General features: G+C 42.5%; 1 protein-coding gene across 1 annotated transcript in view; it reads left to right on the forward strand.

The window, feature by feature from the left end:
• LAMA2 (laminin subunit alpha 2) overlaps nucleotides 1-12,564 on the forward strand; it is a 304,356-nt gene extending 291,792 nt beyond the window's left edge. The window contains exons 60-66 of the mRNA XM_074144590.1: nucleotides 398-510; nucleotides 2,056-2,245; nucleotides 4,595-4,750; nucleotides 7,807-7,960; nucleotides 8,986-9,116; nucleotides 9,814-10,036; nucleotides 12,319-12,564. Coding sequence (XP_074000691.1) covers nucleotides 398-510; nucleotides 2,056-2,245; nucleotides 4,595-4,750; nucleotides 7,807-7,960; nucleotides 8,986-9,116; nucleotides 9,814-10,036; nucleotides 12,319-12,476 — 1,125 coding nt within the window. The 3' untranslated portion in view covers nucleotides 12,477-12,564. The remainder of the gene's footprint in view (nucleotides 1-397; nucleotides 511-2,055; nucleotides 2,246-4,594; nucleotides 4,751-7,806; nucleotides 7,961-8,985; nucleotides 9,117-9,813; nucleotides 10,037-12,318) is intronic.
• Nucleotides 12,565-13,395: the final 831 nt, after the last annotated feature.

Raw genomic sequence — 13,395 nt, forward strand, 5'->3', positions numbered from 1 at the left:
TCGACAGCAAAGCATCCCTGTAAAACTTAAGCCTTGCTTTATTTCTGTGAGAGGGCACCCTACTGTGTAGAAGTCAGTTCTGTGAGCAGAGAGCACTCTGAGCTGCCTGGAAATCACTGCAGGCTCTTGGAAACGTCCACTGGTGGCACGAAAGCAGCAATGGTCATACATTACTTTTATTTGCTTTTACAACCAGCTTAATGAGCTCTGCCTTTACACCAAGTTCCCGTCGTAATGGTTTATAACTTCAGCTGGTGTGATGAGACAGCAACACGCTGGCAAACTGCAGGGCCGGTGTCTAGACTGGAATATTCGAACTCCTGGAAGACTTCCAGCGTGTGCACAGCTGAGAGAGATAGGAAATACGAAGTTTTGATGATCGCTGTATATTTTGCAGGATTCCTGTGCCGCTGACACAGAGCCAGCTGTTTTGGAAGGTGGCAAGCAATTTGGTCTCTCAAGGAACAGCCACATTGCAGTTGCATTTGATGACACCAAAGTGAAAAACAGGTATATTGTTTATTTCAGCAATGGGTTTTGATGGTGTAATGTCAAAATAAAGTGCCCCTTCTAATATTCTCAAAAGCACCTCCCCAAATTATAGGTGTAATCTGAAAAAGATCGCGTCCCGTGGCTAATTCATTTCATTAAGCAAACATAAAAAGCATTGAAGCATGAAATCCAGGCAATGAAGCGCCCACCTGAGTAGTTCTCACAAAAGCAGTTACCTCTTTGCTTGTAAAGGTTTGGGCACACACAGATCCCAGACCGATTTGCAGAAAAGAATGGAACCAGGTCATGCAACTGAGTTCATAGGTTGCTTTTTCAGAAGAAAGTTTCTTGGTTCAGCAACTTGATAATTTCTAGTAATAAGCAAACCTTTTTTCCTGTTTCCTCCAATAGTTAAGATGAAGCTTTCACAGTAAACAGACAAAATGACATTGCCCTCCCAAAGTATAACAATATATACATATACATGTTGATATACAAAGGAATTCCAGGAGCTGCTTATAAAAATAGAGCTGTTTTCAATGGGTTTGTGAAGCTATAGCTTGTTAATTGTTCATGATCATTAACAAATGTGCTACGTCACAAAACTAACCATTTTTGCTGCCTTGTAGTTTACAAGTCCATCAGCCCCCCAATTATTTTTACCTATAAAGGTGTTGTACTGCATATTTTCACATATGCTAATTTTACAAAACTAGGAAACTAATTAAAAGAAATACGTAATCCTTCAGTCCCGCCTGTCTTCTTCTCGAATAAGCATCCTGTTTTGATCATTGTTGTGCAGTGATTTTGTCATGCAGTGATTTTTCACATTTCTATTATCAGCTGCTTCCAGGTACTGACTTTGCAACTCCGCTTGGGCTGGGTTAGTGATGCGCTGCCTGTACAACCTTAGTGTAAATGTTGTACTAAACCTAAAATAATCTAAATCATTTCTTCCCAGGTTCTTTACCGTAGGGGAGGTTGGGGGCATTACTGTTCTGTGCAAGGGGTCAGTGGTTTTCACAAGACGGCAGACCCCCGGTGAGACACCCTCCCCTTTTCAGTTGGGAGAAATCAGAATCCATGTTTTATATCCTGATGGTAAACTCTTCTCGCTGCATCTCTAAAAGTGTTGCAGCCTGTCTTGAGGCGATACAACTCATTAGAAACTCAACATTTGCCAGCTGTCACTGCAGCTCGCTCCTCTTGGTGAGCATTGTGTGTGAGGGTGACAGATAACACTGCTGGAGTTTTACAAGCGTGGGGATTTTCTACAGCTGCAGCTGAGAATTGTATCTTGAAATTCTCTGCCAAGGTTGCACTTTTGTATTTCCACAGCAAAGGGACTAACGAACACTCACATGTGAGTGAGTGGGTATGTGTGAAATAAAATTTGCATATGACCAAATTATTTTTCTTAAATGCTGATGGAAAGTAAAATGGACTACTAAATGTAAAGTTTTGTTAGAGGAACAGAAAAAGATAAAGCAGATAAATTCATCTACTATCAGACTCTTAATACCTTCTCCTTTGTTTCTGTTTTCCTGTTTGTTTGATTTTCAGACTTACCATTGAGTTCGAAGTCCGAACAACGGCTGATTCTGGCTTGATGTTTTATATGGCGCGCATCAACCACGCTGACTTTGCGACAGTCCAGCTAAAGAACGGGCTGCCGTACTTCAGCTATGACCTGGGCAGCGGGGACACCCACACAATGATTTCCAACAAAATAAACGATGGCCAGTGGCACAAGGTATAGTAGTCACTAATGCTAAATTATTCTATGTAATGCTAAGAGCGAGCTTTGTTTTTCCTTAAGATATTTGCACAATTTCGTTTGTATAAGCTAAACCTTACAACTCGGCATTTCTGTCCTCGACAAAATCGGTGCTTTCGGATGCCCTGGTGAGTACATGGTGCATATTCAACTGACAAAAATCGTTAGTGCTGATCTTTGAGTATTGTCCTTCAGGAAACCCCTATTTCTGGAGATATTTAGAATATGTCCCATGTTGGGTAAGGTACTGCAGGAAATGTTCCATCCTGCCTAATTGGGCTCAGGTGAGTATCAGCTCATCGTGATTGAGTACATCATTAAAGCCAGTTGTTTCTTTGTTATGCTGTCGCTGTTCAGGCAGAATGCTAGGAACAAAGAAAAGTAAAAAAAAAAAAAAAAAAAACTTAAGTAAATCTTTCCCACATTATTAATTCAATTCATTAGGGAATAAAAATGATACTCATGGATGTACTTGGCAGCCCTTTCTGTGACTTTATGAGAGGGAGTATTTATATACAGTGTCTGTGGCTTCCGGGTGGTCGGTGAAGGAATAATATCACAGCCGTGAAGTTTAGTGTTTACTGGGCCAAGGACAACATTGGGAACCATGCTTGAAGGCACCAATAAAGACACAGAAGAAAAGAATACATGTAACCCTGTATTCAAGTTAGTGTGCTATAGGAGACATTACATTTTGGACAGATATTTGGAAAATCACCATCCACATCCTCTATCACCAAGTGAGAAACAAATTGAATTTTCTGTTATGCTTCAGTTGCTGCCACCACACCCTCTTTGCAGTCACCCTTAGTTCCTCTTTGCTTCATTCCCACCCTGTTCCACAGGAATTTTATTTTCACTAGATTTTTTATTCATGAACTTTTTGATGATGGCAAATGCTCTAAAAATCCCAAGGTATTTCATGAGGGGAAAAAATAAAGTTGTAGTCATATTTATCTGTTTTGCATAATGCCAAGGAACACCAGCAGTGGACATGGGCCCCTTTCTGCTAGACACTCTGTAGATGCAGAACAAAGATAATTTTTTTTTCTCTTTTAGCCATTTTCTCTATACACTAAGAGAACAAACTGAAGCATAGATTCTTAATGCAAGACTGTGCTCTTTGGTCGTGCAGCTTGGCCCTCTGCGAGAGAGGGACACTTGGTGTAGATCCCATTTTTGTAGGAAAGAATGGAGACAAAATCCCCAAAAGCACAAGGAAGTCCATTTTGGGAGGAGGAAAAGGGCAACCTCTTTAATAAAAGACCACAGTCTCTGTTTTTAAGAAATCAGGGGGTTGTCCTTAAAATAATCCTTTCAGTGAGAACCTTTTCTCCATTTGAAATGGTTTAGGTTGACACATTAGGCTGAGTGATATGGGTTAGTGATGGTTTTTGTCAGTGATAAGACAAAATGGCTGGACTGGATGATCTGAAAGGTCCCTTTCAACCCAGGCAACTCTATGATTCTATGTCCATCAGGCCTCTAGAAGCCACGTCGTGCTGCTGCTGCCTCTTTAGGTCCTCTGTAGGACCGTCCGTTCCCAGTTCCTGTCTCACTCGCCAAACCCTCCCTCTTTTCTGCTCTGCTGAGCTCACCACTGCGCTGTTTAGAAATGTTCCCCTGTGCAAGTTGCATTTTACATTTATCCCTTTTTTATACAGACCCATGATTATACTGATTTGTGGAGATTTCAGTATAAACCTTTGGAATTAAATCGGCCTATAGTTGTTGGGGTAGAATTTCCTCAACTCTTGAGCACTTGCACTTCCTCCATGCGATCCACAGCCCGTTTGAACAGAACCCATAGCACCAGCAGAACACAGTTGGTATCGTATTTACTCTACCATGAACTATGATCTGAGGCACGTCCAAACTAGTGGAATCATAAACTCAATATTGTCTGCAAACACGTGCTGCAATAAAAGATTTGCCACCAGTGCCATTAATATTCAGCATTTACTATTCCCAGTACTTAAACTGCTATCTGATTGCAGGAGAAACAATAGTGCGGCATGCCTTTGATAGTAACAATTAAGCTTTTTAAAGGAAGCCCAAGTCCTTCCAGTAATTCTGATAAATAATAGTCAGGAGGCCTCCTGACCTGGAGCTAATTAAAAGGCGGTCATATGTTTGCATAAAACCTTGGGCAGGAGCTCTGTTCCGTGAACATCATCCACGGTTGCTGCCACGGTACTTCTGTAACCACTCCTACTGTTTTCTCCAGAATTGTTAGATAGTTCAGACTGTAAGGCTAATTACACTCTGGAAATGTTTTGTTTTCAGAAAAATGTGTAATTTTATTGCATTTGTGTGTCTTTTCAGATAAAAGTCATTCGAACCAAGCAAGAAGGAAACCTTATCGTAGACGATGTTTCGAACAGAACTGTGAGCCCCAAGAAGGCCGATATATTGGATGTTGTAGGAATGCTCTATGTTGGGGGATTGCCCATTAACTACACAACTAGACGAATTGGTCCGGTAAGGAAGTTTAATTAAGTTACTCCATACTTCTTAAGTATGTCTTGATTGGTACCAATGTCTTCCCAGTTTCGTTTTGGTTTGTTTTGCTTTTCCTCAAGACTGCCCAAGATTATTGGTAAATGACTCTTACTGGAGGGCCGCTGCCTCCTTCCAGTGGAAAGATCTGACTCGGAACCCAATTAATGAAAAGAACTAGAAACAGCAGAGTTAGTTACTGTTATGGAAAAGCGGAAAGATCTGTACATTTGTATCCACTTGGATCACTGCACAGTGAGAGTTTAAGGTCCTGAATTACTACTTGCCCTTTCTTCTGGCTGTAATTCGTCTAGCTATTAAGTGCTAATGAACAGGGAAAGTGTCTCCTAAGAGAAGCAGCAGAAGCCAAAATTATGCTGGACGAAATAAATACCCAGAGGTACAGCTGCTCACTGTAGTAATTGGGTTTGTGGTGTTATTACTAAACTGGGAGAGAATGTATTTTGAAGTAGGCCATGAAAACTCTGTTCTCCTCTTTCTGTTCCCAAATCACACGTGCATATATCTATTTATCACTGTTTCGGTCTAAATGCCCAGCTTCCACGCTGACACAGAAGACACCCTCGCAAACAGACAGCCCAGAGGTGAATAACATTTTGGCCTAAACTTTGTAGAAACACCTAGGAACGCTATATTCCCTCACCCGGGCCATTTATTGCATCTATCCACACAATTCCCCATCAGTCACCTCGCTTTCCTGCTGCCCTCCCGCCCCCCAGGATACGCCAGTATCAGAATCGGAGAAAAACTCTTCCCTGTGTTATTTTTCTCTTTCAAAGCCAAAGCCAGAACTTGAGTGAATTTACTTACGGCAAACAGCAAATTAGGCAGATAGAGCAGGACAATGAGGACAAAATGAGGAATGTCAGTAGCAGGTATGTCTAGGCTCCTTCTGGCTGATTATACAGAATTGCTAAAGAGGGGGCAATAGTACACATCCCAGCCAGAAAACAAACCAGCCTCTCAAAGAGACTGCCTGTGAGTAAATACCATTGTAGTAAAATGATGCTGGAATGGCAAACACTAGTCTATAGACAGGCAAGAGCCCACCAGTCGGGGTGGACAAAATAATTACAGAAAAGGAATTCCTAGATCCTGCTTAAACAAGTCACTGTGAGACATCATGGATGGGCAATGAAGGGAAAGAGTAACCGCTCTAAATCTGAGAGTCATACTCCGTAGAGAAAACTGATCTGGAAGATCATATTTCTCAGCAAATTTTGGATTGTGCCTGAATTGAGGCAAATTTCCTGCTCGTTTGGATTTACCAAACCTGAGCTGCGGTACTGAAAAACAAAAGCTGTACCTAACTACCCACAAAATATAACTCCTAATACTCTCAAATTATGCTCTTTGAAATACAAAGTAATTTACAAACACTAATCTGAGGAGAAAGGTGATACTAAATCCTTACCTCCTGCTCCCTGTCAGAAGCAACGGAGGGAGCCCGTACTCTGTCGGGCAACAACAGCCGTGTCAGATCCTGACAGTCTCACGTCTTTGGGATTTAAATGAAGCTGTAACTTCAAATGTCAGTCGCAGAAGGTAACAAACCAGTGCTCGCCTTTCAGTCGTTCTCAGTAAAATACACCACTTGACATATTAATAGTGCTGTGTTGTAGGGTTCATGCAGGGGCTCTGAAGCAGAGAGCTGAAAGCCTGGATTTTAGCGAGGGCTTTTCCGCTAAACACACATCAACCTGTTCAGACACTCGTCTAACGTCACCATAGCTGGCCTGGCATCCCGTTCCCTGCAGAAGACCGATGCCTGCTTGTTTGGCTGCAGCAGATGTCACATTTTAAGCACTCACAATTCTGCCTTCAGCAGAAGACGTTGTATTGCCAGCTGCCACGCTAGAGGATCACCAAATTGGCTTTTCCATAGGGAAGGTGAAATTTTAAAGTTAGAGGATGCTATTGAGCTGTCTACAAATCTTGCATTGCTGTGATTTATTCTCACAGCGAAGATGACAAGATTTTGTTTTCTTTCATGGTGTTTTTTTTCTTTTTTTGGTAACAAAACTTGTTGATCTGGTAGAGACTTTGACTTAGAAACTCGAAAAAGGTCTATTTATGAAGAATCTGACAGAAAGCGTTGCTCTGCTCAGAACTGAATTTATGCACTGATATTGCTCAAGTTCTCATGAAAGCTTTGTACAGGTGTATTTAGCAGTAATAAGCTATACAGTGCCACAGAACCTTCAGCTTTGATTTACAAGGAGAGAAATTCTTTGGAAATTCTTTCAAATTGCTGGTGAGGAGATTGTTGGGGGAGGTATCATGCAGAGTCAAGACTTCAAGACTTCTTTCTGCCTCTCTCCTTTCTGTATTTGTACATAGTTCTGTGCTGTATTTTATACGCTGATTTTTACTTTCCTCCTTCCTACTGTGTTGCTGATGAATGTGTCACCTGAGCACGTCCCCCTTGTCACCATGGTCACCAGACCTATATACAGTTGTTATACAGAGAACTACGTACAGTCAACAACCTTTACACAGGGGCGTTCTTCATGTTAGCTGTCTACCTGCATTAGCTCTGTCTCACCATGCAGTGTTAGCCTACAGTAAAATGATTAAAAGAAACAAAAAAAGCCCTAGTAAAATTACCAGCAGCCCAGAGAACCACATCCAGTGTCTCCATCTACTTGCAAACCCCATAACCTAGTCAATTAAAAAGGTAAAGCATAGGCCATTAAATTCCTGCATTGCTGATGTAATTTGCTATGTTTCATTATGCAGGATATTATTTTATGTTCCCTCCATTAAGCCAAATAGATGTGACTCAGATCACATCCCTGAGAAGTAGAGTAATTCATCCCCAGTACGACCGAGATTAGATTCCAATTACAATCAGATATTAAGGATTAGCCATGTAAAATTCAAGTTTTATTCAGCTCCATAAATCCAGCGGAGAAGCAGAGGAAAGACACTATTTGATGACATACTTCAGGCCTTTATCCTGAGTTTTTCAGCCAGCTTTGCACAGTTACACGTTTTGTTTGAAATGCTGACCACAGGTCACCTACAGCATCGACGGCTGCATCAGAAGTTTTCAAATGACAGAGTCACCTGTTGACCTGGACAATCCGACTTCCAGCTTCAACGTTGGGAAATGCTTTGTCGCTGCACAGAAAGGAACGTACTTCGATGGAACGGGCTTTGCCAAACCAGGTAACGAGCAGCAATTCTGCTGCTTTCACAAACACCCTGTCAACTGGAGGCAAAGTGAGACCAAGACTTGAAACTCTCACTGGTCACTTTTAATTACAGAATCACAGAATCTTCACAGTTGGAAGGGACCTTTGAGGTCACAGAATCACAGAATCTTCTTGGTTGGAAGGGACCTTTGAGATCGAGTCCAACCAACAAAAAAAAAAAAAACAACCACAAAAAAACCCACACAACACCAAACACCAAAACCAAACCAAAACAAACACCCACAACCCCACCCCACACCCACCCACCCACACACCCAACCCAACAATCCCGGGCACTAGAGCATGCCCTGAAGTGCCGTGTCTACACGTTTCTTAAATACCTCCAGGGATGGCGACTCCACCACCTCCCTGGGCAGGCTGTCCCAGTGCCTGACCACTCTCGCAGGAAAGTAATGCTTCCTGATATCTAATCCAAACCTCCCCTGCCCCAACTTCACACCATTTCCTCTGCTCCTGTCATTATTCCCTTGGGAGAAGAGGCCAACAGCCACCTCTCTACACCCTCCTTTCAGGGAGTTGTAGAGGGCAATGAGGTCCCCCCTCAGCCTCCTCTTCTCCAAACTAAACATGCCCAGTTCCCTCAGCCTCTCCTCATAGGACTTGTTCTCTAGACCCCTCACCAGCTTGGTGGCTCTCCTCTGGACACGCTTCAGCAGCTCAATGTCCTTCCTGTAGTGAGGGGCCCAGAACTGAACACAGCACTCGAGGTGACACCTCACCAGTGCCCAGGACAGAGGCACCATCGCTTCCCCACTCAGGGATTATCTTGCCTAGGGATAGGCTATATGACTTTTTGGCAAGGTCTCACAGTGAGCACAGCCACAGTAACAGTAACTTCCATGATTTCACATGAAATCATGCATTAATAGTGCCGCGTTAGTTACCTTGCATAACTGGCAACAGGCTTTGTGTGATTATTAGGAATAACGTATTAAATGCTTTTCTTCATTTTATTACGCTTCCCCTCTTCTCTCCCAGTGGCTGCCTACAAAGTGGGGACGGACCTGCTCGTGGAATTTGAATTCCGTACAACACGGATGAACGGTGTCCTCCTCGGAGTCAGCAGCCAGAAAATGGACGGGCTGGGCATCGAATTAGTCGACGGAAAAGTGAGTAGTGGAGCGGTTTTGGGGCTCTTTACAGAGACTGGTTTTAGAAAGCAGAGGTAGTTTAAATGCAGGATTACTACACCCGGCCCAAGGTGTTTCAGTCAGTATCAGGGCTCTCCTTTCATGCAGCACTTGCCACTTCAAGAGGCTCTTACATAGATAATTAAGATAATGGATAGATAGATATAATAGATAATAGACGATAAATAGATAAATAATAAAATATCTTACAAAGATATTTTTAAGATTCTGTAACACTTGAGTTTCCTAAAACTGCAACAGCAGGACTTTAATTAGTGAGAATATGTAAAGTTTTGAGGGACGGCTTTGTCATTAATAATACTAGTTTCTCGTGTGTATCTTTTATTTCACAGTCTGGAAGACCGATCAGTAATCTGTCACTGTAAAGACCTTTGGGGCGGGACGGGGCACTGAAACACCTTGAAGCTAAGACAAAAAAATGGAGAAATGACAACCTATACAAAAATTTTGCCTATTTCCACTAGTGTTTCTCTCAGTGATATAACCCAGATCCCAGAGGGACAGCAATCCCCGTGGAGCCTGGTATTAAATCAGAGCTTTAGTGTGTGCAGTCAGAGCATGTTGACTTGAAATAAACAAAAGAAAGAAAAAAGGAAAGATAAAGGACTATAGGACTGTTTTGAGAAGTAGCTGAGTTCCCTGCCATGCTTTCCAGGTGATGTTTCACGTGGACAATGGTGCAGGTCGGTTCTCTGCTGTCTACGAGCCCGATGCCCCCGGCAGCTTGTGCGATGGAGAGTGGCACCGGGTTGTGGCAAACAAGGTGAAGCACCACCTAGAGCTGACGGTGGACGGCAGACGGGTGGATGGAACCAGCCCAAGCAGGGCCTCCACCTCCGCAGACACCAACGACCCTCTCTTTGTCGGAGGGTACCCCGGTGAGCATTTAACACACAAACCATGCTTTAAAAAAAAAAAAATGCCTTCTGCTGCCCACACACACAGCCTTGCTCTTAACTGCTCTGCTCTTACTAAGCAGAAAGCTTTATGTTTCACTAGCTGCAGAATTTGTCAATTTTAAATTTAACCTAAGAAGGGCAAATTTAACTAAAGAATGGATATGTGCCCTTGGGGAGGCAGGGCCCCGTGGGTGTAAATCAGGCTGTAAAAACCTGAGGACCTGAGGAATGTGGAGCACAGGACACCATCTCTTTCCGATCAGCGTCTTTGCCCCATGGTCTGATGATTTTTAAAGGCAAAAAAACAAAACACCAAAACCAAACAAATTTGCTCTTCACTATTCTGGAAGTCCTCGAGAGAATGTGCTTCAGGCAGAGGTAATTGTACAGGATCCAGAACTGGGCTGAGCTCCACAGGTAACTTCATCTGCCACTAAGCTGGTAATGAATGCAAGTACTCACCTGTTCATAGATAACCAACAAGTTTATCCAATAGCAGTTTCCTTTCTGAAAACACAGTTAAGATGGTTGCAAAGTGCCAATTTTGTTGCATTTACAATAAAGTTTCTCTCTCGTTTGCGAAATAAAAAAGCTGAGTACGTTTGCAGTATGTGCCTGCCCTAGTGCACACTGGGGCCAGTGGGAAGACTCCTCTTAATCCCTAAATACTTTTCTAGAAGTTGCTTTTTCCCTCCTCATTCTAATGTGTGATACGGTGCATCCAAAAAGCCTTCTCTCTCAAGCTCCAGAACTTTTTCCAAAATGTTCTTGACACTGAGCTGTTGTTGTACTTCAGTCTCGGTGACTAGTGATAAGGACCAACAGCTTTGTGCCAGAAGGAAAACAGCTTCCTGACAGCCTTTTTATAACAAACCAGGATCAGAGCTGGCAGTAAAGATACACCACAGGTGGAATTGCTGTCTTGTTCTGGACTGAACACAGCAAGAGAAACAAATGGAAGTAACGCTGCAATCTGTACTAAAAAACCTACATCATGTCGAAGTGATATTCCTGAGTTGAGCCACACGGCAAGTTATGAAATGATTTAATAACATTACATGCACATTTAAGCAGCTCACACTTCTCTTGCCGTCTAGTCTGGCTCATCCAAGGTTTGTTTTAACATTCCCAGTACCCAGACAGCCTCACCGCAAATTTAAAACAGAGTATCACAGGATTTTTGTAAAATTAGTAAGCGTTTGTATTTCCCAGTCCTCCCAAGGTTCTCCTGGCTGCATAAACAGTGTGAAACAGCTGTAAACCAGCGAGAATGAGCTGGTGGAGAATTGCCTGTGCAGAGAAACGTTTCACCACCAGAGTGTGGGCAAGGATATACATTTCTGGCTACCTGTAAAAGCCATTACTCATCTATCACTCTTCCCTGTGCAAGGAGGGACAGATGGATTCAACCATCTCACTCTCTGTGAAACAGCGTAACGCTATGGCCAATCACTCCCCTGCAGGTGTGAAGTTATTTCTGCAGCCCTTCCTTTATCAGTCACAGAGATTTGTACCGGAGCACATCCCTGTAGCCACTTTGTCCTTGGAAGAACACTGGGAAACAAGTTGGGCCATGAATTTCAAGCAGTTGAGAGAAATATCTCCAGCTTCCCAGTCAAACCAACCCTTGCTTCTGTCATCTGGTCACACTAGAATAGTTCTCTCCTCCTTCAGTGGAAAAGATGTTCTCAAATCCCTGGCTTAACTATTAGCAAGAAAAAAAATTAAAAATCAGAATGCTTGAAAACTCTCAAAACCTCAAATGACACCTAAAGTCCATAGTGAGGAACTGGCTTCCTCATGATATTAGAGTTCAGAATTGCATCTGTTTGGGACTTTTTTTGCTCTGTTATTCTGTGGATAAATAGCTTGGGAAGGTGGCGCTCTGCAGGACTGGCATGTGAGCGCCACTCACTGTTTGTAAGTATCAAGGTGGCATTTGATTATTTTCCTTGATTTCCTTGATTTAACTGAGTTACATGGTTTATAAGGACAGTTTAAATGTGTTCAGATTCCACCACTGTCATGCTAGGAGAGAAGAAGGAAAGAAGACTGGTTTGTTACCACTAACACAAGCATTTATCACATTCACTCATAATGTTTGTCATTTTTTGCATAAAGAAGATATACAGCAAATAAAACATATTAATATATGGCTGGGGATATCTCTTCTCCTGCAGGACTCTCAAAGAACAAACAAGTATCAACTCAAACTAACATAATGCCTTTTGCCTTTTTTTTTTTTTCTTCCCCTCCTTCAGGTGGCGTGACCCAGTTTGGGCTGACCACTAATATCCGTTTTAAAGGATGTATCCGGTTTCTGAAGCTCACCAAGGGCACTGCTAAACCTCAAGAGATCAACTTCAGCAGGGCTTTGGAGCTGAAGGGTGTCCAACCACTGTCATGCCCTGCAAACTGACCTGTTTATATAAAGTACTTCAGATTAAGAAAGAAAAAAAAAAATCTCTATATACATTGCATTCATAATAAAATGTCTTTATGCAAGTATTTGAGTGGCGTCTGTGGTATTTTCAAATGGCTGTTCCAAGGTAACTCCCAAGAATGCAAGAACTAATCCTTTCCCCTCACCCCCTTCAGTAAGGGAGCAGAGCAATAATTTTTATCTATCTCTTTTCCTTATAGCTTGAAATGGAAACGTGTCATCATTCAGCTGCTGCGTGAGACCACAGATTATGCAGGGAATTTAGAATTATAGAATATCTCAAGTTGGAAGTGATCATTGAGTGCAACTCCCTGAAATGCTCCCTAAATATTTCAGGTGAGGTAGATCTGCAAACTTGTGTTCCTTTCCTGTTCCAAATACAGCGCCCCCGTGTGCGTGCCCACCTCTGGCCTTCATGAGAAACGGGCATCTTACCTCGCTTCAAAAAAGTTTGCTTTGATCACTCCCAAGGGCTTTTAGAAAAAAATTCTGACCATAGTATTTCCTGTGAAAATTTCACTGAGAAATTCAAAATTGTATGTCATGCTGTAGCCATGGAACCACGTGCAGGGAAGGAAATACGTTACTGCTTGCTCAATTTATTTGGGATTATTGAAGAAAATATGTTGCACATAAAATCCCTGCTACATCCTTTGAACAGCACTGGATTTTAAGAGAGGTTACGTTGTTTGATGTTGGGAGATGGAGTCTGTAACGGAAGGAGCAGAACCAAGTTCTGTCACTCACCTGGAAGTACTTTTTTAAATGATCTTTAATCATGGAATCACGGAATTGTCAGAGTTGGAAGGGACCTCTAGAGATCATCCAGTCCAACTCCCCTGCTGAAGCAGGATTGCCCAGAGCACATCACTCAGGACTGCATCCAGGCGGGTCT

Source organism: Numenius arquata, chromosome 2 (genome assembly GCF_964106895.1).
Source record: "Numenius arquata chromosome 2, bNumArq3.hap1.1, whole genome shotgun sequence".
Lineage (NCBI taxonomy): Eukaryota > Metazoa > Chordata > Aves > Charadriiformes > Scolopacidae > Numenius > Numenius arquata.